Genomic DNA, 25,436 nt, shown 5'->3' on the forward strand with positions numbered 1-25,436 from the left:
CTTGTTTATTTGTTCCTTTTTTCTATTGGTTTAATCAAAAGAGCATAAGGATGGATGTGTTGGCCGGGTAATGGTTGGACTGTGGGGGTAATTCATGTGATGATGCTTCTAGAAACACATTTGACTACATTGGCAACCCTTGAGGGCTTTTTCAGTTTTTTTAAATCTAGGGACAGTGAAGTTAATCATAGAACCAGATGCTGTTGCCACTGTCTGCCTTATTGCTGGGGGGCAACAGAAATGGTCACTGATTAATGTCCTAACTCGCACAAAGTCCCATTTGCCCATCACTCCAGTGCTCGCTGACCTACACTGGTTCCCGGTTAAGAAGCACCTTGATTTTAAAACATCCTTGTTTCCAAATACCTCCATGCCATCTCTGCAATCTCCACCGGCCCCTCAACTTCCAAGATATCTGCATCCCTCAAATTCCAGCCTCTTGAGCATCTCCACCATTAATGGGCTTACCTCCAGCTGCCTGGACCTTAAGCTCTGGAATTCCATCCCTAAACCGCCTGCCGTTCTACCTCATTTTCCTCCTTCAAGATAAAACCTATATACCATCTGTCCAAATACCTCTTCGTGTCTCAGTCAGATTTTGTTTTACAACGCTCCTGTGAAGTGGCTTAGACGTTTTACTACATTGAAGGTACTACGTAAATGCAAATTGTTGTTGGTTGCCAGTTTAAACCAGTGCCAGCTCTCAAGAACATCGAAGGAAATAGTTGGGAAAAAAACCAAAAAATTTGCACTGGCAACTAAAAATATCAGGCAGCAAGCATTCCAAACAAAAAGTTCAACCAGGTGTGGTTGATAAACTCTTTCCCAAGCATCAGCTTGACCAAAATGGGCAACTCGATAACTACTGGAGACTGAAAACTGGCCGGTTAATGCCATGAGGGGCAAAATCCCCAATTCCCTCTCCTCCCCACCACCACCCGCCCCCCCCCCCCAACACCACCGACCTCCCCCCAACATTATCACCACACCCCTCAACATTATCAACCCCCCCAACATTATCAACCATCCCCCAACATTATCAGCACCCCCCTCCCCCCCAACATTATCAGCACCCCCCTCCCCCCCAACATTATCAGCACCCCCCCTCCCCCCCAACATTATCACCACCCCCCCTCCCCCCCCAACATTATCACCACCCCCCCCTCCCCCCCAACATTATCAACCACCCCAATTATCACCACCCCCCTCCCCCCAAAACATTATCACCCCCCCCACATTATCAACCACCTCAACATTATTAACCCCAAACATTATCAAGCCCCCCCCAACATTATTACCCCCCCAAACACATTATCACCCCCCCAAACACATTATCACCCCCCCAAACACATTATCACCCCCCCCAAACATTATCAAGCCCCCCAACATTATTACCCACCAACACATTATCACCCCCCCCCCCCCACACACACACAACTTGTAAAGTCTGTCTGTCCTTGAGGAATGGAAGGTGTGTGGAAATGTTACAATATCAGGACAGCTGAGTGAAATTGCAACAAAAGTAACCAGGGGAAAGAGATACTTGTTCCGATACCTTGGCTCCTGTTTTTTTTGTTGGGGGTGGGGGGGGGTTAAAGTTAATAAGAAGTTAATTATTAGGCTGGGGTGGGAGGCTCGGATTTTTCTCCTTGTCTTTTTTTTTCCATGGACCACCTTAAACGCCTGCAGTGTGACCCAGCTCCCCACCCTCAGAGGGAGCCAGCACCAGGGTGGGGAAGCGCTTTGCAGACATTTACTCTGCATCTGTCGCCATTACTCGCAGCCGTGGCTGTGTGGCTTGGTTCTGGGAGGGGGTCTCAGTTGCATTGGTTTTGGGGAGAGGAGGAGGAGGAGGGGGGAAGGGGGGGGGGGGCACAATATTTGTTGGTGTGGACCCTTCCTGCAAATCACCATCCCCACCCCCACCACCTCGCTCCCTGACAAACCCCCACCCCCACACCCCCAGCACCTCTGCCCCAGGCTGCCTGCTCCAGGCTCGGTCACACTGCCTGGCTTCCCCCCCACCACCCCCACTCTCTCTCCTCTCACTCTGAAGCCAACAGTCGGAACAAGCGCCCGTCCGTCCATCCACCGCCTCTACTCCAGGTAAGCAGCGCTCTCCGGGTGCCAGCTTTAACCACTTGGCTTTTTAAAAAAAAAAACAAAAAAAAAAGGACAATCTTCCAACCCCTGTGCGTTAATTCCCTATGCCAAATATGTAGGATGGGGGAGGGAGGGGAGCTCTGATCCCAGATCCTTCCACCCATTTCTCTTTCTCTCTCTCCCTCTCTCTCTCTCTTTCTTTCTTTCTCTTCCTCGGAGAGACATGCGTGCTCACAATTTAAAGCAGCAACGTCTCCTCTCTCACTCCATTTAATTTGGTGGGCCCCACCTGAAGTTGCAGGCCTCCCCAGTTAAAATTATTTATTATTTTTTCTCTCTCTCTTCTGACACAGCAGTCTTTCATTTCTTGGCATTGATTTGCCGGCAAGTTTTGGGGTTCATGGGGGTGGGGTTGGTGGGGTGGTGCCGAGTGCGAAGGGAGGCAGGAGCGAGGCACATTCCCTCAGTGCCGTTCTACCCCCCCCCCCCACCCTCCCCCACACTGTTAACTCCAGTGCCGTACAGAGGGAGTGCGGCACTGGCGGAGGTGCCGTCTCTCGGATGAGACGTTAAACCGAGGCCCCATCGGAATGCTTGGATGGATGTAGGAGATCCCTGCTGAACTGTTCTGAAGAAGAGCAGGCGAGTTATCCCTGGGGTCCCGGCCAATATTTATCCCTCGATCAACATCACAAAAACAGATTATCTGGTCATTATCACACTGATGTTTGTGGGAGCTTTCTGTGTGCAAATTGGCTGCTGCGTTTCCTACATTACAATGACCACATTTCAGATGTACTTTATTAGCTGTTAAACACTTTGAGATGTCTGGTGATGGTGAAAAGCGCTGTATAAATGCAAGTCTTTTTTTTAATAAGTAACCCTGGTTTGTGGGAGATGTTGTGTATTAAAACGAGCAGGTTCTAATTTCCTCATATTGGGAAATGTGAGCCCTTTTCCCTGTGTACATGATAGATATCAGGAAATGGTGAAATAAAAACAGGAAATGCTGGAAAAACTCGGCAGGTCTGACAACGTCTGTGGAGAGAGAAACAGAGTTAACATTTCGAGTCTGTACGACTCTTCTTCATTGAGAAATGGTGATTTAGCAAAACGATTTATGTCGCTGATGGCATCATTAGTTTCTTTCTTTTTGACTCATTGGATGCAGACGACACTGACAAAGCTGCATTGCTAATTGATTGAGATAGCGGTGGTGGGCCTTCTTGAAACAATTTACAATTGAACGGCTAATTCAGAGGGTAATGGCTAATTCATCCTGGTAGCATGGAATATTGTGCGACGTTTATATTTTGTGATAGTTTCTGTATCTGTACATGTATCCTATTGGACCAATAGCTGAGCCTTAAAACACCCAAGCACATCATTTCCTTTGCCTGCTTCTGCCCCATTGTCACTGTTGGTCAAGCGGGCTGCCTTGTCCTGGATGCTGTTGAGTTTCTTGAGCGTTGTTGGAGCTGCACTAATCCAGGCAAGGGGAGAGTATTCCATCATGCTCCTGGCTAAGACCTTGTAGAGGGTGGACAGGCTTTGGGGAATCAGGAGGTGAGTGAGTCACCACAGGATTCCTAGCATGTGACCTGCTCTTGTGGCCACAGTATTTATTTGGCTGGTCCAGTTTAGTTTCTGGTCGATGGTAATCCCTCAGGATGTTGATGATGGAGGTTTCAATGATGCTGTTGGAGGTCAAGGGGAAATGGTTAGATTCTCTCTTGTTGGAGGAGATGGTCAATGCCTGGCACTTGTGTGGTGTAAGCGTTATTTGCTGGGGCAATAGCAGAGGTGCCACAATTGGTCTTAGCAGCCTTAGGTTAGGGAGGCGGGTGATGAATCATTCCTGGCCACCACCCAATGAGCCATGCTAGGGGCATCAGGCAAGGCCAGGACCAGGCTTGGCTGATTAGGTGGTGGGCTGTTGCTGAGGTCCAATTGCCCTGCTCATAGTCACTGTCAAAGTTTGCATGTGAAGAATTGGCATTGGGATAGAAGCCAGGGCCAGTGGAACTGCACTCCAGCTTAACTTGTTCCATGTATTCCTCCTAATTACAACGGAATGAATTCACCCTGGTCCACATTAATTCGGGTGTCTCCAAAAGAACTTTATTATCGAAGTCATAGAGTTGAACCCATGCTCATTTTGGTTAAAAATATATAACCTATATATAGGTTATATCCCTCTTAAAAATAAAGCTCCATATGTTTAGAGATTTGTAATTCAACTCACCTTTTGATAATAAATCTCACATTTTGTCAATTTTCTTCCCTCGCTTGTAACTCATTCCAAGCGGGTCTTTGTCTGCCTCAAGAGTAAATGTCAGTGAGGAATTTAACCAGGGCAGGAGTCACAGTTGAGCCCAGCCTGAGCAGGCGAGGTGGGAGATTAAATCTTTATCTCTATGCCTCATCTATGCAGTGAATAAAATGGGGAAAGGCTACTGTCCCAGGTCGTTCCGTCATACTACACCCAGGGGCTGGAGATTGTGTAAAACCCCTCAGGCTGTACTCCTCAGAAAATGTTTGGCATGAACGTACTTTGTAAATATAACCTGTAATTGTAAGTGTAGTGAGGCACCTCGTGTATTGAAAGAAAACTTAACTGTATTACACTTCACGTGAACTGTTTTGTAATGTCCCTTTACAAATTTGATGAATAAAGTGTATTTTTGGGGGAAAAAATTACTTAGGTATAGGGGAACTCTTAAATCTTACGTTGATACAGTTTGAGTATTAAATGATAAATGACTTGTAAACTGCGGTTAATGTACAGGTTCCTAATTAGTTGGCCCACGTGATTTCCTGGACTGCTTTTGATCGTCTAAGGAGGTCAGAGAGAAATTTTCTGGAGATTTTTTTTTCTCCGCTTCTTTTTTTTTTGCCTCTTCCCCAGAGGTTTCATGGCTGAGGGAGAGGAGCAGTGGGGGTGGGGGTCGGGGTGCTGTTGAGGTTGAAAACAAGAACTTAGTCATAATGCTCATGGTATCAGGCAGGCCTCATAGACTTGCCCATCCATTTCAAATGCATGTACTGTATTTCTAACAATCTAAACACTAATGTTTACAACTGATATAAGCTCGTGAAGTCATTGTGTTGTGTGGGAATAGAGCCAAGGCCTTGATGGTGGCAGTGAGTAAGAACTCACAGCCAAGAGGCAGAGAGGCCTATCAGAAAAGGCTTCAAAGTGGATTGCCGCAGGTGCTTTAACTACTTTACTTCTGAACCTCTACTCTTTTTTTTTGCAGTGCTTCTGTTATGTAGGAACTGATATAATTGATCATTTCCACCAGTTTAAAATAAAACTTAAGTTTCAGTAAAAGATCAGTCAGTCAGATCCAAGGAAAGGAAAACTGAGCGTAAAATAAAACTCAGTGGCACCAGTGCCCAATCTCTCGCTGTAAAGAAAGGGAGATTAATTTGTAGCACTTTTTTTTAAAAAAAAGAGTTCCGGCAGGAAATAAACGCCCCAAAAAATACAAACTTTTCTCCCTTCACAGCAAAGTGCTTTATCACGAGTTTAGATCACTTCCTAGGTGGCTAGCGCTTAATTATGATTCCTACCTGATAATAGGGTTGCGTTGTGCCATGCAATTTGTTTCGGAATAGCCTTAGGTTTTGCAAACCTGTGGCTGCGTTGGTCATTCTGATGTAAGTTGCCCTGGACTGAGAATAGGGGCAATATAATTGGTCTCTTCGACTCAACCCAGGTAGCTCATGACCAACAGCAACTTTGTGCGTGACGACTATAATTTAGACAAAAAGGAACATTTAATTAAAAACATTTCCATTACAGATTCGAGAAGGAAATTGTAGGAGATGTGAGCATGGAGTTAGACAGCAGAGATAAGTTTATTCTTAGAGTAGAAAGGGGTGGGGGGATGGGTTGCTGCTGCCCATGTCTTAATTTGCACCGAAGTCCATTCCCCTATCACCCCTGTACTCGCTGACCTACATTGGCTCCTGGTCAAGCAGTGTCTTGATTTTAAAATTCTCGTCCTTGTTTTCAAATCCCTCCATGGCCTTGTCCTTTCCTATCTCTGTAATCTCCCCCTGCCCTACCACTGGTGGTGGTGGTGCAGGCTGTAGGTGGGTCTGCCTGGGCTGTTTAAAAGTTCCAGCTTGGTGCTGTGGGACTTCATCCCAGTTATAATAAAAACAGAAAGACTCTCCAGCCCTCAACCCTCACCCCCCCCCCCCCCCCCCCCCCACACCTCAACACACTTCCCATGCCCCACCCATTCTCTTCATGCAAAGGTATGACCCCCGCCTACTGCCTATGGCCCCTCATTCCCCCATGCCAAGCTATGGCATTTCCATGCCCATTCCCCCACTATATATAACCTAGGAACCCTGTTGCGACAGTAGGAAATTTAAAAAGTTTTTAAAACGCAGTCATTCATTGATAACTTCCAACTTTCTTAAAATCAACTTTTTGCTATATGCTAATAAAGGTGGCAATAATTCAGACTCTCTAGTAATCGCAGAAACTGCAAGCACTTGATACCTCATTATCTCGTGTAAATAAACATTGTGAAATTGACAGCATAGATTAGAAAGCTGGAGCAATGTTTTCCTTGGGCCTGAGAGCCCAGACATCCATTAGTTTACTAAAATACCCGAGCCCCAGGGAAAACATTGCTTTATTAACAGCTTTAGCTCTCTGATCTATGTTGTCAATTTCACAATGTTTATTTACTCAAGATAAGGAGGATTCAAGTGCTTGCACTTTCTGCTATTAATACTTTAAAGATTCTTGATTGGTAAGGGGATCAAAGGTTATGGGGAGAAGGTGGGAGAATGGGGTTGAGAAACTTATCAGCCATGATTGAATTTTGGAGCAGACTCGATGGGCCGAATGGCCTAATTTCTGCTCCTATGTCTATGGGTCTGGGTGATTGACACATTTATTGTCTGTAGTAAAAATGAGCTTTTTAGGAATAGGAAATTTATCAATGAATGACACTTTTTAGAAGCTTTTTTTTTCACATTCCATTGGCACTAAGAGGTTCATTGGTCCTATACAGTGTATAGTGAGTGAATGGGCATGAATGTGCCATAGTTTGGCATGGGGGACATGAGGGGCCTTAGGGGTTGTTTGGGGGATGGGGGGGTCATAGCTTGGCATGGGGGCATGAGGAGGACCTATTGAGCTCCCTCACACGGACTATGGTTCATGACACCATGACTCTTTGAAAAGCTGGCCTGACTCCATGAAAATTGCAGGATGTGCGTATCCCCATAATGGAGCCAGCCAGGACAGGAGTGCAGGGTGGGGACTTGCGACACAAACCAGCCGGCACCCTTGGAAGACAGTCGTGAAAATCGGAAATCCTGGGAACAGAGTCGGGAATCCTGGAACCGGGACCCATCTGCCGTTCTTAAAGGGCTCCCAGAACATTTTGACTTGGCAAGAATCCAGCTCATTATCTCCATAAGTGGTTCAGTATGATATTTTGTTTGATAATTGCTCCTCTGAGCACCTTGGGGCGTTTTATTATGTTGAAGGCACTATATAAATTTAAATTATTGTATAGAGATGTATTATTCTATGATTCTTTGGTGACTTGAGACTTCCTGTTGCCCAAAGAAATGTACCCTAGCCTGAGAGGAGGAGAAAAAGATCAGGATGACCACCCTTGCTTCTCCTCAATGGGTTAGTGATCATAGGACAGGAAATGAATCAAATTAGTGATGCTACTTACTTTAAAGCATCAATGGAGATGCAATGTCAGGGTCTTCCTATTAACAATCGCTCCCTGTACACACGGTTACTGCTGCAAGACCACTTGCATCAGTCAATTCTTGTGAGCTATGTGAGGAATTTAAATTACAGGCCAATTTATATCGGAGTGCCCCTCTCTCAACAGTCTATAGCTGGAGCTGGAGATTACTGTTGACGGTATTAGTGAGATGACTACTTGACATGTTCTTATTCCCCTGTCTCTGATTTTAATGGAGAGTGCGGGCTTGGCTTTGTCTGTGGCAGTACCCATAATGGATGGCACTGTGCAGACTGCTGCTTGAATAATGGTTACTGCGGAGAGAAACCCTTGAGGGTGCCTGGTACTGTAGACCACAGAGGCTTATTATATTTCAGAATGTATATAACAGTACAATTTACCACAGAACAACCAGCTTATTTTCCATCTCCATTGCCATTCGCCCCCACCCAACTTTATTCCTTCTTCATTCTCCACCACCCCCCCCCCACCCCCCAAAACCTCCCTCATTCTCTGAGCTCGTGTCCAGCAGAATCTGAGTGCCAATATTTGTCTTCTGCTGTCTCTTGTTTTATCTGGTTGAGAATCTGATTCTTGATGCTTTCTAAGATATGCACATGTGAGCAGTGCACCAAGCAATATCAACTTACAACATCGATATAGCACCATTACTGTGATAAAACATCTCAAGTCACTTCACAAGAGGGTTATCGAGCAAAATTTGGACACCAAACGATATAAGGTGATTCCAGGACTGATGACCCAAAAGCTGGGTCGAAGAGGTAGGTTTTAAGGAGCATGGAATGTGAGAGGTGTAGGGAGGGTATTCTAGAATTTAGGGCTCAGCCAGCTGATAGTATGGCAACCAATGGTAGAGCAATTAAAACCAAGAATGCTCAAGAGATTGTATTTAGAGCAATGGAGATATCTCGGAGGATTGTGGAGCTGGAGGAGATTGCAGGGAGAGGGAGGGGGAGGCTATGAAGGGGTTTGAAAACAAGGGTGATAATTTTCAAATCGAGTTGTGGCTGGACTGGGAGCCAATGTAGGTCAGTGAGTACAGGGGTGATGTGTGAACAAGACTCGGGCCTAGATTTTTGCAGAGTTGTGACAACTCCATGGCTTATCCAAAGTGGCCCGGATCCAGAAACCCCACCCCCGTTTCCAACAGATCCTATTTTCACTTAGAGGGAAATGGGGGCAGGACATGCCTGACACGTGGAAAAACCCAAACTTAGCTGGGCCTTTTGAAGTCATTGCTAATTTTGAACAGACCCCATTTTCACTAGTGTGAGGGCCTTATCCCGGAGTGTGTAAGTTACAGTTTTTTAGAGTAGACGGAAATACTTGTAAAAGTGGATAAGATTTGAGGAACAGTCATTCTGCAAAGTTATTTAAAAGCCTTTATATTTTGAAAAAAAAGCAGCCTGCCTGTGTCTGTGAGTTGAATGGCAACCTGTGCTTTCAATGTCAATAGCTGTTTGTTGACATAATCCTAAGGGTTATCATTATTGTATTATTATTGCTTGACTGCTTTCCACAACCTATCATTGTCACAGTGGGGGGCTGTAAGTTCACAGTTTGATTAACAGCTCTAAGAGATTATTAAAGGATTAGCTGCTTTTGACTTGGGTTTATGAGTACAAGTATTTGTTTTTAGAAGCAATTAATTACTTGAGGGGATTTCAATACATTGAATGGACTTTTATGAATGGCAGTGTTTTTATTCTGTAGTGAAATCTCTAATAGATACTGAGAACTTTATTCCATCACAGCATGGCTCCTCAGGTTTGCTTATGGTGGATACCGGGTGAGTTGGCATGGAGGGTGTATGGGCAAAGGGTGATGTGCGGGGGGTATGAGTTGGCACTAGGTTGGCATAGGGGCTATAAATGGCCATGGGGATGGGTGGGGAGCATGATTGGCATGAGTTAACACTAACTTGGCTTAGGGACTGAAAGGGGTGACGGGATGAATGGAAGTGCATGGGTTGGCATATGGGCTATAACGGGGCCATGGGGATGAGTGAAAGGGGCATGGGTTGGAATGGAGGGTGTTAGAAGCCATGGGGTGGGTCAGTGGGGGGCATTGGTTGGCATGCATTGGTATGGCTGGGGCCATGGAGATTGGGGCAGCAGACCCCAGGAACAAAGATCTCGCCATTTGAGGCACTTTTTCTTGAGTCGGGTACAGTGAGCCGAGAAATTTCCCAACTCCGCGCTTCTGCCTTGGGAACGAAAATCCAGACCTCAGTGTGAGTTAGGACACAGGCAACAGAGTCTTGGATGACCTCAAGTTTATGAGGGATAGAATGTGGGAGGCTGGCCAGATGTGTGTTAAAATACTCAAGCCTAGAGTTAAGAAAGGCATGAGTGAAGGTTTCGGCAGTGGATGAGCTGAGCCAGGGGCAGAGGGATTGACGCTATGGAACCAAATGGGATGCAGAATATCAGCTCGATGCTCATCTTGTGTCTTCACCATTGCAAAATCTCCGCCACTCCTAAATGTGAACTCACCTCTTTAAACCACCCTTGCATCTTTTCATTTCTTATTGCAAGGTTCAACAACAGCTTACATTGCTGTAGTGGCGTTGCGTAGTAAAACATCCCAGGACGCTTCACAGGAGCGTCAAGAGACAAAGTTTGATGCCAAGCCAGATAAGCAGATATTAAGACAAGTAACCCTAACATTGCTGCATTGTGTTTGATGTTCCACATATTAAGAGAAGCTGGATAAGTACACAAGGGAGAAAGGAACAGAAGGGTATGGTGAGAGGGTAAAATGAGGTTGGGGTAGGAGGAGGCTCATGTGGAGCATTAACAGCAGCGCAGATCACTTGGGTCTGTTCCTATGTTGTAAGTTCTATGTAAATTTTAAAAATGATACCTGGTGGGGCTTACATGTGACTCCAGACCCACAGCAACGTGGTTGACTCTTAACTGCCCTCCGAAATGGCCTAGCAAGCCACTCAGTTCAAGGGCAATTAGGGATGGGCAACAAATGGTGGCCTTGCCAACGACGCCCACATCCCATGAAAGAATAAAAAAAAAACAATGTTACCAAGACACTGATGATTATAATTTGGATCAAATCTGCGCTAATCCAGGTGTTTATTGGACACGGGAGGTGAAAGGTTGTGGTATCAATTTCAGGTGATCAACTAAAGACCATCACACAACGTTAGTGTACACTGGCTGAAAGTTGGTTATTTTTTTCTGTAGCCAAATTGCTTTCAATGTTCAAAATGTTCCCAATGCCAACACTTGCATCCTAGATACTGAGCATCTAAAAGAAAGACCAGCACGTCTATAGCACCTTTTATGACTGCTGGACGTCTCAAAGCATTTTGTAGCCAGTGAAGTACTTTTGAAGTTCAGTCATTGTTGTAATTTAGGAAAAGTAGGAGCCAATTTGCACATAGCAAGCTCCCACAAACAGCAATGTGATAATGACTAGATAATCTGTTTTTGTGAGGTGGATTGAGGGATAAATATTGGGCAGGGTACTGGGGATAACACCTGTGCTCTTCTTCAAAATAGTGCCATGGGATCTTTTATATCCACGTGAGAGGGAAAACATCTCACCTGAAAACAGCACCTCTGCCAGTGCAGCTGTCCCTTAGTACGGCACTGTAGCTTCAGCCTCGATTTTTGTGCTTAGATCCTGGAGTGAGACACAGCTGCCTGAGTCTTAACTAGTGGCGAGTCTGGTTCCCCTGTTACCCCTGTTCGCTGATTTACATCGGATCCCATTCAAGCAATGCCTTAACTTTTACATTCCCGTCCTTCTTTTCAAATCCCTCCATGCCCTTGTCCCTCCCTACATCTGTGACCTTCTCCAGCTCCACAACCCTCCAAGATATCTGCACGTCTCTAATTCTGTCCTCTTGTGCATTGCCACTGGTGGCCTAGCCTTCAGCTGCCTTGGCTGCAAGCTCTGCAATTCCTTCTCTTCCTCCTCTTTGCCTTACGACCGTACCTCGCTTTCCCCCTTCAAGACGCTTCTTAAAATCTGCCTCTTTGACCAAGCTTCTGGTCATCCCGCGCTGGTGTGCTATTTCGGTTGGCGGGCGGGCACAAAATTTGGGAGGGCGCCCTCCGACAATTAAATGGCCAACTGAGGGAACGAAAGTTGTAATTATCTCCGATTTTTTTTGTGGTCCGTCCAACCTTACGGCTGGGTGGACGGGTGAATCTGCCAGGCGGCCTTTGCATTTTTCAACAAACCTCATCCAAGGGCGGGATGAGGTTTTCATTATTAAATTGAAAAAAGTAAAAATGTATGTGGTCAGAACTTTCGTCAGGTGACTGATTGTGATGTGTTGACATTTTTTTTGCAGATTTTAAAATCTTTATTTATTGGTTTTAAAGTCTCAGCTCCATGAGGCAGTCTCTGTGCTTCAGTGCTTGCCTGGGCTTAACGTCAGCGCTCGTGCTGCACCCACTCACCCACCCACCCACCCCTCCCTCCGTTTCAGTGTGCACTTCACACCGATTGGCCAGTAATTGACCAGCCAGCATCGAACCGCGGTCGGTGCTCCGTTCCCAGCAGCTCCCAGGCCCGCCAATCGCTCCGGCATTCCAACCTAGAAATCCTGCCCCTCGTGGCTGTGTCATACTTTGTTATAATGCTACTGTGAAGCACTTTGGGACGTTTTATTGTGTTAGAGGTGTTGTATAAATATAAGTTGCTGTTGGGATTTGAACCCTCAACTTCCTGACTCAAAGGCAGGGGTGTTACCAACAGCTAACAGAAATGTGTAAATGTGTTCGAATCCACAGTGGAAATAAAACTTTTAGTTCATCACTGATGTATTTGCGCTTTGTACCTCGGGGATAGGCTGAGGCTTTGTGGCTGTGATGTTTCTGCACGGAAGTTTCCGGTCTCAGTCAGGTTGTCAGCGTGAGGTGTTAAAGGGAGGAACTGCATTGACTTAAAAAAAAACAACAGTTCAAAAACACATCAAAAGTAACTCATTGGCTACAAAGTGCTTTGGGACAACCCAAGATGCTGCATCACAGCAAATACCACTTCTTAATTCCCCCTTATATGACTTCCTCCTTTTTAGTAAGATCACAATCTGGGCTACAATTGGAACTTACGCTTTGTTGTTTGCATTTTTAAAGGAAGAATGTTTGCTCTTTGCCTGTGCTTATTCTTGGCAAGTTCTGAACCAATGGTATTAAAATTTGGTCATAGCACTAGAGTTTGAAACTACACAGCATAACTGACCAATAAATTGCTTTAGCTCTGAAGAAGAGCCATTCGGACTCGAAACGTTAACTCTGTTTCTCTCTCCACAGACGCTGCCAGACCTGCTGAGTTTTTCCAGCGTTTTCCGTTTTTATCCTTCTGGTGTTTGCTCACTTGCCGGCAAAGTGGGCAAATGTGACATGTAGGCACATTTATAGCCAAGAAGCGATTTGTACCTGTAACTTTTTAAATACCTGGCCAACACCTTCCTTCATGTTGAGTGACTTACCCTAATGAAGTGTGATCATGTCAAGTGTCAGTTGTGACTCAGTTGGTATCACTAAGGCCTTTTGAGACCCAAGGTTTCAGATTCAAGGCCCACTCCAGGGCTTGAGCACAAAAATCAAGCCTGACGCTCCAGTATAGTACCAAGGCAGTGCTGCACTGTCAGAGGTGCCTTCTTACAGATGAGATGTTAAGCTGAGGCCCCACCTGCCTGCTCGGGTGGATGTAAAAGATCCCATGACACTATTTCAAAGAAGAGCAGTGAAGTTACCGCTGGTGTCCTGGCCAAAGTTTATCCCTCAATCAACATCACAAACAAAACGGATTATCTGGTCGTTGTCTCACTGCTGTTTGTGGGAGTTTGCTCAGCGCAAATTGGCTGCTGTGTTTCTTACATTACAGCAGTGACTATATTTCGAAATTGGCTGTAAAGCGTTTTGAGATGTCCAGCGGTAGCGAAAAACACAATATAAATACAAGTCTTTCTTTTTATTTCAGTTGAAAATCTCTTAAAGGAGTGTGGGAGTTCTCAGTTTAAAATACAGTTTCTTGTAGTCTGCAGTAAAGTGCTGATGTGATAAAGGCAATCATGACAGTTTCAGAGTTATTGTTTCATCAGTTTCTCTCACTTTAAAGTACAGCCGGTCAATCCCGTCTCGAGCTTAAAGGCAAAATACTGCAGATGCCGGAAACCTGAAACAAAAACAGATAATGCTGGAGAAACTCAGCAGGTCTGACAGCCTCTGTAGAGAGAGAAACAGAGTTAACATTTCGAGCCCGTGTTTCAGAGCTCTGAAGAAGGGTCATACAAACTCGAAACGTTAACTTTTTCTTTCTCCGCCGATGCTGTCAGACCGGCCGAGTTTTCCCAACGTTTTCTGTTTTTGTTCCGTCATGAGCTTAAATGGGGAAGTTGAACTGACAAGTTCTGAAATAACTACTTTGCACAGAAAGTGGAGACTAAGCACAGCAGATCCACCAGGAAGGCAACGGGATTGGATGATGTCAGTAAACTTCAGGGGAGACCTGGACAAATATGGAGTGAGTGACTGAGGAATGTTGGGGATAGTAGTGGGTGTGATATTATACCGACTTAGGCTCTGGCTGGTTGGACTGCAGTGGTCGCTTCCTCTCCTGTACATTTTATTGCCACTCACTGTTAGAAACAAGGAAGATGTGCCCTGTCATTCAGAACCTCCCAAGGCAGCCTGTGCTACCTGTAAAAATGTATTCACCGTTGTAATGGAGGCAGATTCAACAGCCAGTTTGTGTACAGCAAGCTTCCACAATCAGCATTGGGATGCCCGGATATTGTGCTTTGGTTGAGGGATAAATGTTGTTCAGGACATCTGAAAAAGTCCTCTGCTCTTCTTCAAGAAGAGCTGTGGGATCTTTTCCATCCACTGGAGAGAGCAGATTGTTGGTTCAGCAAGTCATTGGAAAGATGGCACCTCTGACAGTGCAGCACTCTTTGGCGTGATAGCTAAATGTACGTGCCACAGTCTCTGGAATGGGGCTCAGGCCCATGACCTGCCTCCAAGGCGAGAGAGCTACCATTGATCGGAGGGTGACACTTTGTGTGCTGAAGGTTAAATAATTTTCTCCCTCTGAGATCTCTGCGCTCCTCCAATTCTGGCCACTTGAGCACCCCCCCCCGATTTTGATTGCTCCACTATTGGCGGCTCTGCCTTCAGCTGCCTGGGCCGTACGCTCTGGAATTCCCCGTCTATACTTCTTTGCCTCTCCACCGCTCATCCCATCTTTAAGACACTCCTTAAAAGCTACCTCTCTGAACAGCTTTCTGCTCTAATATCTCCTTATGTGCCTCGGTGTCTAATTTTGATTTATAAGGCTGCTGTGAGGGCCGATTCATGATGTTAAAGGCACCATATAAAGGCAAGTTGTTGTTGTAGGCGAGAGTCTGAAGTGAAATTTATTTTTATACTTTTGATTTGGTTCCCAAAAGATATGAGGACAAAGCTCAAAAACCCACTGACAAATCAACCAGCTAAAAGCTGTCAGGGAAGAGAAGTCATCATAAGCCTGGGTTGACCTTCAACCCTAGGCTCTAAGAATGAAAGATTAATGTTTTCTTTACCCGTTGAGTTTGCTAAGGATCTGAAAATTTGTTCCCTTTTGTTTTTTTAGGGACTACTTACTGGTTTCGACATAGAGAAAGGGGGCCATGACCACCTCACAGCCCTCCACCCTTGGGGAGCTCCAGCTCTATAGGGTCCTACAGCGGGCAAATCTTCTTGTGTATTACGATGCTTTCATCCAGCAGGGAGGGGATGATGTTCAGCAGCTCTGTGATGCTGCGGAGGAGGAATTTCTGGAGATCATGGCCCTCGTTGGGATGTCCAGTAAGCCGCTCCATGTGCGGCGCCTGCAGAAGGCATTGCAGGAATGGATCACCAACCCCACAGCCTTCAACCAGCCCCTCACCAAACTTCCGGCGAGCAGCATTCCCATTGCCAAAATCTCGGAACTGAACACCGCAGCGACCAGCCCCAACTCCATTGGCTCGACCCAGGAGCAGCAGGCACGCCTGGTACAGAGCCTGGCCGCTGGGCAGGAGATTGCTAACAACCACGCCTCCTCCCGCCTGATGGAGACCTCATCGCAGACGGAAGTGTTGGCGGCCGGGCACCCGCTGCCCAGTATCTCCAACGTGATGACGGTGACCAAGGAGGAGCCCCACTCCCCCCCCAAAGATGGCCCCTCCCTGCCTTTGACCCCAGACGTGGTGCAGATCATTGGGTCCTGCGCCGAGCGCCTCATCCAGACGGTGCCCAGGATGGAGCCCAAGGAGCTGGAGTGCGTCTTCATCAGCAACAAGAAAATGTCCAAAACACTAGGGCACATCTTCGAGATGAGTGACCAGGAGCCACAACGGGAAGAGGAGATCCGGAAGTTCAGCGCCATATATGGGAGATTTGACTCCAAACGAAAAGATGGAAAAAACCTGACGTTGCATGAGGTACAGTAATTGTTTTGTCATAGAATGGTTGCAGCATAGAAGGCTGTGTCGGTACCAGCTGTGTGTAAGATCAACGCGGCTCATCTCTCCCCCGTAACCTTCCAAATCTTTTTCTTCAGATAGTTATCCAATTCCCTTCCAAGAGCCCCGATTGTATCGGTTTCTGCCATACCTCAGGTTATGCCTACAAGGTCTTAACCACTCACTGCGTAAAAGCATTTTTCCTCATGTCACCTCTTATTCTTCTACCAACCACCTTAAATTGGTGTCCTCCAGCTCTCGACCCTTCCACCAGTGGGAACAGCTTCTCCCTGTCTACTCTGTTCAAACCCCTCGTGATTTTGAACACCCCTATCGCATCCCCTCTCAATCTTCTCTTCTCTAACTTCTCCAATCTATCCACATAACTGAAGTTCCTCATCCCTGGAACCATTCTCATTGTTGCTGGGTCAAAATCATTGAACTCCCTCCCTAACAGCACGGTGGGTGTACCTACACCACAGAGACTGCAGCGATTTGAGAGGGCAGCTCACCCACCACCTTCTCAAGGGCAACAAGGGATGGGCAATAAATGCTGGCCCAGTCAGTGAAGCCCACATCCCATGAATGAATAATAATTTAAAAAAAAATCTTCTCTGCACCCTCTCCAATGCCTTATTATCCTTCCTAAGGTGCGGCATCCAGAACTGGACACAATACATGACCACGCTTGTTCTTCTTTGGCCTGAAAATGGTGCTGTGTGTGTAAATGGTGGGGAACATTCACACTGTGCAAACTGTCACCAGTAGATTTGGTTTCTATGCTCTGCCAATTAAATGTAAGGGGGGGGGGGTTCCAAAATGAACCTTTAGCAAAGAGAACTTAAGTACTTCCCTCCACAGTGTAAATACGTTGCACTGCATAGTTGCTATAATTACATTTTGCATGTCTCCTGTTTCAACCTTCTCTCCTATAAAGGGTGTATAAGCACCAGGCATCAACAACACTGGAGAACCTCTCTCAGTATTGAGTATTGCTGTAACAGCAGCCCTATATACCGAGTAAGGTAAACTGTTCCTTTGGCCTGATGATGTCTTCACATTGGTTTGTCCAGTTTTAAGGATCTAATGTCTAATTGCCGCAGGGAATCGCAAGCCCAGGGACAATGAGAGTTGAATTGCTGCTCAGTGAGGAAACTGTTTCGATTGCCAGGTCTTTGCAATTTTCAAATTGCAGGCCGATCTGGAAAATTGGCTCAGCAGCAGCAAACAACCTGGCGTTGTCCTCAGTGAGAACTATCGAGTTTCCTCACCCTGTCTCTAATCCCCTCTAGCCCTATCACCCTCCGATATCTCAGCCCTCCTCCGATGCAGGCCTCTTGTACATATTTGATATCTGTCACCTCTCCATTGGTGGCTGTAGCTTCAGCTATCTAGGCCCTAAACTCTGGAATTTCCTTCCTAAACTTCTCTGCCATTCTCTCCACCTTTTAAGATGCTCCTTAAAACCACTTCACCTAATACCACCTTAGTGGCTCGGTGTCAAATTCGAATCAGTAAAACCTCTGTGAAGTGCCATGTTTTGCTCAGTTAAAAATACTATAGAAATGCAAGTTGTTGTTGAGTTTCTGTCTCATTCCTATGCATTTCTTTAAAGATTGTTCACTGTCTTTGTTAGTAGCTGGGTTATTGTAAATTTTGACATACACTTGCAAACCTTGTACAACAATCTTATTGTGTTCAGCCAGTCTCAAATTCGGTTCTAATACTGATATGGCTACAAGCTTTCCAACAATCACTTGTCCGACTACTGGACACCGTGCGATGAAAGCTATAGCAGCTACAGGTTCGATCTGTAGTCTGTGTTGTTGGAGCTGATGTGAGCTGGCAAAATACATCTTTTCCAATTGGCCTTAACTGCCCTTGGCTCAGGAGGAATCAGCCAGAGTTCCAAACCTCAATGACGATCTGGTGTTCTCCATCTAGAGAGGACAATATCTGAACAGACTGCAAGGGCCCTTAAGTCGATTAGTTGATAGCCATTCACTGACTGGACTCTTGCACAAAGAATTTTTTTAATTGTATTTGTTCATGGGGTGTTAGGCCAGCATTTGTTGCCTGTCCCTAATTGCCCTTGAGAAGCTGGTGGTGAGCCCCCTTCTTGAGCCGCTGCAGTCTGTGTGGTGTAGGTACACCCACAGTGCTGTTGGGAAGGGAGTTCCAGGATTTTGATCCAGCGACAGCGAAGGAATGGCTGATATAATTCCCAAGTCAGGATGGTGAGTGATTTGGACGGGAACTTGGAGGTGGTGGTGTTCCCATGTGGCAACTGTCCTTGTCCTTCTATGTGGTAGAGGTTGTGGATTTGGGAGGTGTTGTTGAAGAAAAAGTCTACCTAATGCTGCTTACATAACTGCCAGATGCTCTCTCTCTCTCTCTCCACCACCCCCCCCCCCCGTCCCCACTCTCCAAGTTAATTTGGAGTCTTTGAGTGTTTTAGGACATCTCTCTAGCACATCTGAGTACAAAGATGAAGGTGAAAAGCTCTTTTATTTCTTTCCCCTGGGCTGGAGAGCTGCTGCTGCAGGTAGCTCCAACTAGAGACTAAATAAGAAAACCCGAGCTCTTCCAGAGCTTTGCTACCCGTGTCCTAACTGCTGCCAAATCCCACTCGCCTATCACTCCCACGCTCATTAACCTACATTGGCTCCCAACCAGCAACGCATCAGTTTTAAAATTCTTTGTCTCTTCAAATCCCCTCCAAGGCCTCACCCCTTCCTGTCTCCGGAATCTCCCCCATCCCCACAACCCTCCGAGATATCTGCACCCCTCTGATTCCGACCTGTTGAGCATCGCCCCACCATTTCCACCATTGGCGGCCATGCCTTCAGCTGCCAAAACCCTAAGCTCTGCCTCTGCCTCCCGAAGCCTCTCCACCTCTCTGTTCTGCTGTAAATCACTGCTTAAAACCTACCTCCTAGACCAGGCTCTCGGTCACCATGTGTGACTCGGTGTCAAATTTTGTCCAATCACAGTCATGTGGAGACTTTGCTATGTTAAAGGCTGTACATAAATGCAGGCTCTTGTTGTTGAAAAGGGGAGAAAATTAGAACATGAGAGCAGTCACTTTCTGTGTGTATCTGTATCAAGTCTTTACTTATTTTTGTGCTGTCATCAGTGAAAATATTCCAAATCTCTTGAATACAGCAACAGGATTAGCAATGCCGTGTTATAACATTAATCTAGAGTTATTATATTTTTTTTAAAAATCACATTTTCTGTCATTTCACCCAAAGAAGATATTGCATTTTATAGCACGTTTCACAACCTCAGGACACCCCAAAGCTCTTGACAGCCAAAGGAAGTATTTTTTTTTTAAAATGTAGGCCCTGTTGGAATGCAGGAAACATGGCAGCCAATTTGCGCACAGCAAGCTCCCACTTACAGCAATGAGATAAATGGCCAGATCACCTGGAGGTCCCAGCGTTTTTATGTTTCACTTTTTCATAACGTATACATTATTCATAAAATTCGTAACACACTGCGTTACACAACAGTTCTAATTGGACATGAAATGAAGTGTAATACAGGTCATTTTCTTTCAACACAGTGCTCGAGGTGCCTCACTATACTTAGTCACAGGTCACATGTAGGTTTATATTTCATGTCAAACTTTCCATGGTGTGTACAGCCCAAGAGACAATACAGGGTTTCCAGTCCCTCAGCTTACAATGGCAGGAGGGCCTTAGTCTGTGGCCTTTCCCCATGAGCCTTTGCAAAGACAGCCTGAGACACTTGCTGCCTCCTGGATGGGAATAAGCAGCGACATGTTTGGGTCTGTCACATCAGTAAACTCAATGAAACCACAATCAGCACTTTCAGGCTTAAAGCTGCAGCAGTTTAAAGGGAGTTATGAGGTGACAGCGAGAATTTATTTCACTTCAAAGAATTGTTTTTAAGTAAAGATTTACTTCAATGTCACCACCTCTTACCTAACCTCAGTGAGCAGGTCCAGAAGCACGATATGAAAGGCTGCCGGGTCTCGCGTGAAACTGATACTTTCCTCACTTTCGACTTCGAAGTTTTTGCGAGGAAGAATAATGAGAACAGCGCACAGTTTACATCCTCCAGGCTGTTGTCAGATCTTTATCGTCTGTTCAGCCATCTTGAAACCCAGTCCCCAAACCGAAGAAAGATTTGAGGCAAAGAGTAAAGAAGGACCCAGGAAAATGAGTCCTAGCATCTTGGAAAATCTCCACACAGTCCACACTCCTAGTTATCGTGTGTGGTGCCGAGTGCGTTGAGAAACACACTCAACATGTGCCGACCTTCAGTTCATATTCACAGTCCAAGGATGAAATTCCTTCTTTCCCTTTTCTTTTTAAAGCCTTTTACTGGCCCCCTCCTCCCCCACTCCCTGCAAAAAATAATGTGCCCACCGATCCCCAGCAGACATCGGCCTTGTTCTTTCACAGAATTGGCTGTTTCTTGCGTGCGAGTTTAGATCGCATATGTTTGAAGGCTACTTGACCAGGGAAGCCATCACGGACTGGGCTGAGCCTTTCATTGGCCAAGGTCATCAGGGGTCGTTGGGAGGTAATCAGAGCCCGAAATGTGTCAGGCCTTTGTCCCCCCTGCTCTAATGCAAAGGTGCTGAGTGAGGCCAGTTGAGAGTAACTGAAATTTGGTGTGTTTGTGGCAAACATGGAGCTGCATTTGAGATTTTCTACAATTTTAAACCCCGCTCCCGCTGAGGGGCACAGTGGGGGTGATGGGGAAGGGTATAAAATTCTCCCCGTGTGCATCTGCCCCTTGGAAAACGGAGCCAGATTTCATACTGAAAACAACAGGAGCCCCTTTCTTAGAATTTCAATTGAAATGGAATCAATATAAAAAAACCAGGTGCTTTCTGTGCAAATGTTTCTTCATAAATTAATGAAGTCAAAAGTGGTTCTGATGGTTAACATTAGCTGTTTGATCTGTTGAATATTATGTAAGTCAATGGCCCAGGGAACAGACACATCCAATTACCGCGCTTGCTGACCCATTAAAGTGAGATAGTTGTGGGACGACATTAATATCCCATAGCTGCCACCTTTCTATAGGGTGTGAGTCCTGCTGTGTTCTCAGGTGATGTGTAGACTTCAGGGGCAGGGCAGCAACTGGAGCTGAAATGCAGGAGATTCTGTCGCAGGACAGAATGAATTCATTACTTCAGAATGAAATTCAGCAAGCTGACATTTGAAGATTTATCAGCTTTGTACATTTGGAATTGAAAATGAGAAGGAACTTAACATTTATATAGTGTCTTTTGTGACCTTCGGATGTCCCAAAGTGATTCTATAGCTAAAGAGTAATTTTTTTGGGGTGCGCAGTCGCAGTGTCAGCTGTGACCTCAGTTGGTAGCATCTCTCAGCTCTTAGTCACAAGGTTCTGGGTTCGTGTCCCATCCCCAGACTTGAACACAAAAATCAAGGCTGAAACTCCAGTGTGGTACTGAGGGAGTGCTGCACTGTTGGAGGTGCTGTCTTTCGGATAAGACGTTAAACTGGGAGCCCCATCTGCCTGCTCGGGTGGATGCAAAAGATGCCATTGGCACTATCTCGGAGATCAGCAGGGCAGTTATCCCTGTGTCCTGGCCAGTTTTTATCCCTCAATTAACATCACAACAAAAAACAGATTACCTGCTAATTATCACATTGCTGTTTGTCAGAGCTGGCTGTGCGCAAATTGGTTTCCTACATTACGACGCTAACTACGTTTCCGAAGCACCCCATTGACTGTAAGGTGACCTGAGATGTTTGGTGGTCAAGAAAAGTGCGATATAAATGCAAGTCTTTCTTTTCTTTAGTATAAAAGCAAAATTCTGCGGACGCTGGAAATCTGAAACAAAAACAAAAATTGCTGGAAAAACTCAGCAGGTCTGTCAGCCTCTGTGGAGAGAAAGACAATTTATGTTTCGAGTCTGTATGACTTTTCTTCAGAGCAGTTCTCTGAAGAAAAGTCATACGGACTCGAAACATTAACTCTGTTTCTCTCTCCACAGAGGCTGTCAGACTTGCTGAGTTTTTTCAGCATTTTCTGTTTTTATTTCAAATGAATCCCTGTTTAATGAGGGGAGGCATTACATTGTAGAGTGACCAGGTTTTTTCAGTGTACTGATATCAAGTTACTAGAGGAAAAATAACACTGAAGCTAATATACTTTCATGTGTGGAGTTAGTCATGTCACTACATAACTACTATGTTAGTAGCTGTGTCGCTACCATCATCAACACCAGCAACAACCTGTATTTATGTAGTGCCTTTGACATAATAAAGCAAGGCACTTCCTCATGAGGGTTAGAAAGCAAAATTTGGCTCAGCTACATAAGACGATCTTAGGGCAGATGTTTAACAGCTTGGACAAAGAGGTAGGCTTTTAAGAGTATCTTATTGGAGAAAAGAGAGGTAAGAGGCAAAGCGTTGTAAGGAGGGAATTTGAGAGTTTAGGGCCCATGCAGCTGAAGGCATAGCCGTCAATGGTGGAGCGATTAAAATGAAGGATGCTCAAGAGGTCAGAGTTAGATGAGAGCAGATATTTCGAAGGATTGTGGGGTAATATAACGTCCAGTACTTCACCCTCTGTTACACAGTTCAAGGTGCTTCTTTCCAGATACACCCCAGGTTTTGGAAAGGACAGCAGTCTGTAACTGCTTCCCTGGCGATTTTATACCTTAGCTCAAGTGAATGTCGTGTCATCATTTCAAACACTCGCCTTTGGAAAGAAAGTCTTGCACTTAGATCATGTACCCCATAAATAGTTTGTGTTTGGCTTTATTTAAACCCTATGTGACAGCACTGCATTCATCTCCCTGCTGCTGACTTGCTTTGCGCTGTGTGTTTCCTGCTTTTTGAGGTTGGGCCGGTCCCAATGGGCTTTTTATTTAATTTATGCCCGTGTTGTGGCAGGCTATCACAGAGCATGTGTCTGATGATGTAGAGGGTGAAAGGATATGTTAGGAATGCAGAACAGCCTCAGAATCAGAGTTCAGCAAGTTAAAGGTATGGACGAGACCTAGAGCCAACATATGATCTCCAGCTAACTGTGCAGGCCATCAACATCAGAGGGGGAGAGAGGATTCTGTAGGGGTGGACTCGTGTGGTTTTATCTGGACTACAGCCAACCTGAGTATCTGTTCGTCACTGCTTGTGTGGGGGGGGCTAACTTTCAACGTGTCTTTGTTCCCCTACGTGACTGAGGGTAAGTTCCTCATTGACTGTGTGGGAGCTCAGTTTCAGTGTAAGTGAATAAATTCCTCACCAGCTCTGTGTAGGAGTTTGGTTTCAGTGTCTCCCCCTCTCTCATCCTCCACTCTCAGCCTGTGCCTTTTGACAAAATCACAAAACCGCTAATAGATTAGGACGGCCATTCAGCCCATTTTAATCCGTAACCTCTCCCATCCCCTGCATTGCTCAGTCTGGTTATTTCTTGAATGATTCCAGTGTTTTCATCTTAACCACTGCACAGGACAGCCATCCCAAGCGTTGAGCATTGTGCAATAAAGAATATCCTCATTTCAGCCCTAAAGTTACCTTTCTTTACTAGTCTGAATCTGCATCCCATTCTCCTATTTGCACTGTTGAAGTTAAAGTATTATTTCGGGTTTATCTATTCCATACCATTAACTACCTATAAATTCACCTCTCACCTCCTACCCATGTTGAGAAATCCATATCTAAGCATAATTTTGTCTGAAATCAGACTCCAGACTCAGACAGTGAAGTCTGGATTCTTGCCACTTTCCTTATTAATGCTGTTCTCGCTGTACTCCGAACCAGTCTTAAATATCGGTTCCACAGAGCCTTTATGAAGCTATTTTTAGTGTTTTTTCTCACAGCCTGAGTATCTGTTCCTCAGTTTGTATGAAGCTGTTTGCCGATCTACACTGGCATGTCTAGCAACGCCTTGATTTCAAAATTCTCATTCCTATTTTCAAATCCGTCCACGACCTCTACCCTCCCAGTTTCTGTAATCTCCTCCAACCCAACAACCCTGTGGAATCTCTACCTGTCTCCAATTCTTGTGCAATCCTGATTTTAATCGCTCCAACATTGGTGGCCTTGCCAAAGTGGCCAAGCCCTGAACCTCTGGAATTCCCTCCTTAAACCTCTCCGTCCCTCAAACTCCCTTTTGCCCTTTAAGATGCTCAGTAAAGCCTATCTCTTCGCTTGTCCTGTTATCTCCTTTTCTGGTTTTATATCCAAACTTATTTGATGCTCCTGAGAAGTACGTTGGGGTGTTTTACTATGGGGAGAATTTCTCCCCCCCACCTCCACCCCGTTGGGAGGGTTGTGTGAGGGGGGGGTGCAGGTGGGATCAAGCGCAAACCTGATCGGTGCCCCCAATTGGGTCGGTGCCGCCATTTAACGTGGGCGGGCCAATTAAGGCCCACCAAGCGTGGCGTGCGCCCAGAAGCGCTGTGCGCTCCCTATGTGGACGGGGTGGGTGGGTTCCATGCGCGCAAAAGAGCGCAGAGATCTCCCTAAGGCACAGAGGTGCCTCAGGAAGATTAGTTTAAGGTTTAAAAGTTTAAATAAAGAAAAGGAAGTATTGTCCATGTGACAGTGTCACACGAGCTGGGACATGTCAAGGAACATTCATGAAAAAATTGATTCAATTTATAAACCCTTCATGAAAGCTCACCCCGCCCGTGGATGAGGTTCCATGAAGGCCGCCTGGGCTCTTCACCTGCCCCGCAACAACCTTAAGGTTGGATGGGCAGCTCAGTTTATTACTTTAATTGATATTTAAACGACCTTGATAGGCCTCTGACAGTTTGGCTGCGCGCCCGCCAAACTGAAAATCTAAATGACGCGCGGTGATGTCAGGACACACGCCCGCGTCATTTTACCCCCTCGGCGAGCGGAAGCAGGGCCCGCTCACCAAGCCGGAAGTTCTGGCCCACGTTAGATGTGCTTTGTAAATGCACGTTTGCTTTTCATGGCCATGGTGCATTAGTTTTCTTATCAGGAGTAAGAAGGTACTTATGGAGTCCTGAAGGCACAGAAGGAGACCATTTGTCTGTATTTCAGTATAAAATAATCACCTCGAAGGGAATGTCAAAGCATGTCAAAATGATGGAAACTACCCCAAAAGATGTCAAAATTTCCTGCTCTCCC

General features: G+C 45.7%; 1 protein-coding gene across 6 annotated transcripts in view; it reads left to right on the forward strand.

Annotated features, from left to right (window-relative positions):
* The first annotated feature begins 1,937 nt into the window (after positions 1–1,937).
* LOC121294039 (NGFI-A-binding protein 1-like) overlaps positions 1,938–25,436 on the forward strand; it is a 47,774-nt gene continuing 24,275 nt past the window's right edge. For 2 of the 6 annotated variants that reach the window (XM_041217550.1, XM_041217555.1), the window contains exons 1-2: positions 1,938–2,106; positions 15,465–16,296. In XM_041217550.1, the coding sequence (XP_041073484.1) occupies positions 15,502–16,296 (795 nt within the window). In that variant the 5' untranslated portion in view covers positions 1,938–2,106; positions 15,465–15,501. Of the gene's footprint in view, positions 2,107–7,341; positions 7,562–8,534; positions 8,621–14,266; positions 14,358–15,464; positions 16,297–25,436 lie in introns of those variants that run through there. The other 4 variants (XM_041217553.1, XM_041217552.1, XM_041217554.1 and 1 more) reach the window with 4 other exon arrangements.

The sequence above is a fragment of the Carcharodon carcharias genome, chromosome 23 (genome assembly GCF_017639515.1).
Source record: "Carcharodon carcharias isolate sCarCar2 chromosome 23, sCarCar2.pri, whole genome shotgun sequence".
Classification (NCBI taxonomy): domain Eukaryota; kingdom Metazoa; phylum Chordata; class Chondrichthyes; order Lamniformes; family Lamnidae; genus Carcharodon; species Carcharodon carcharias.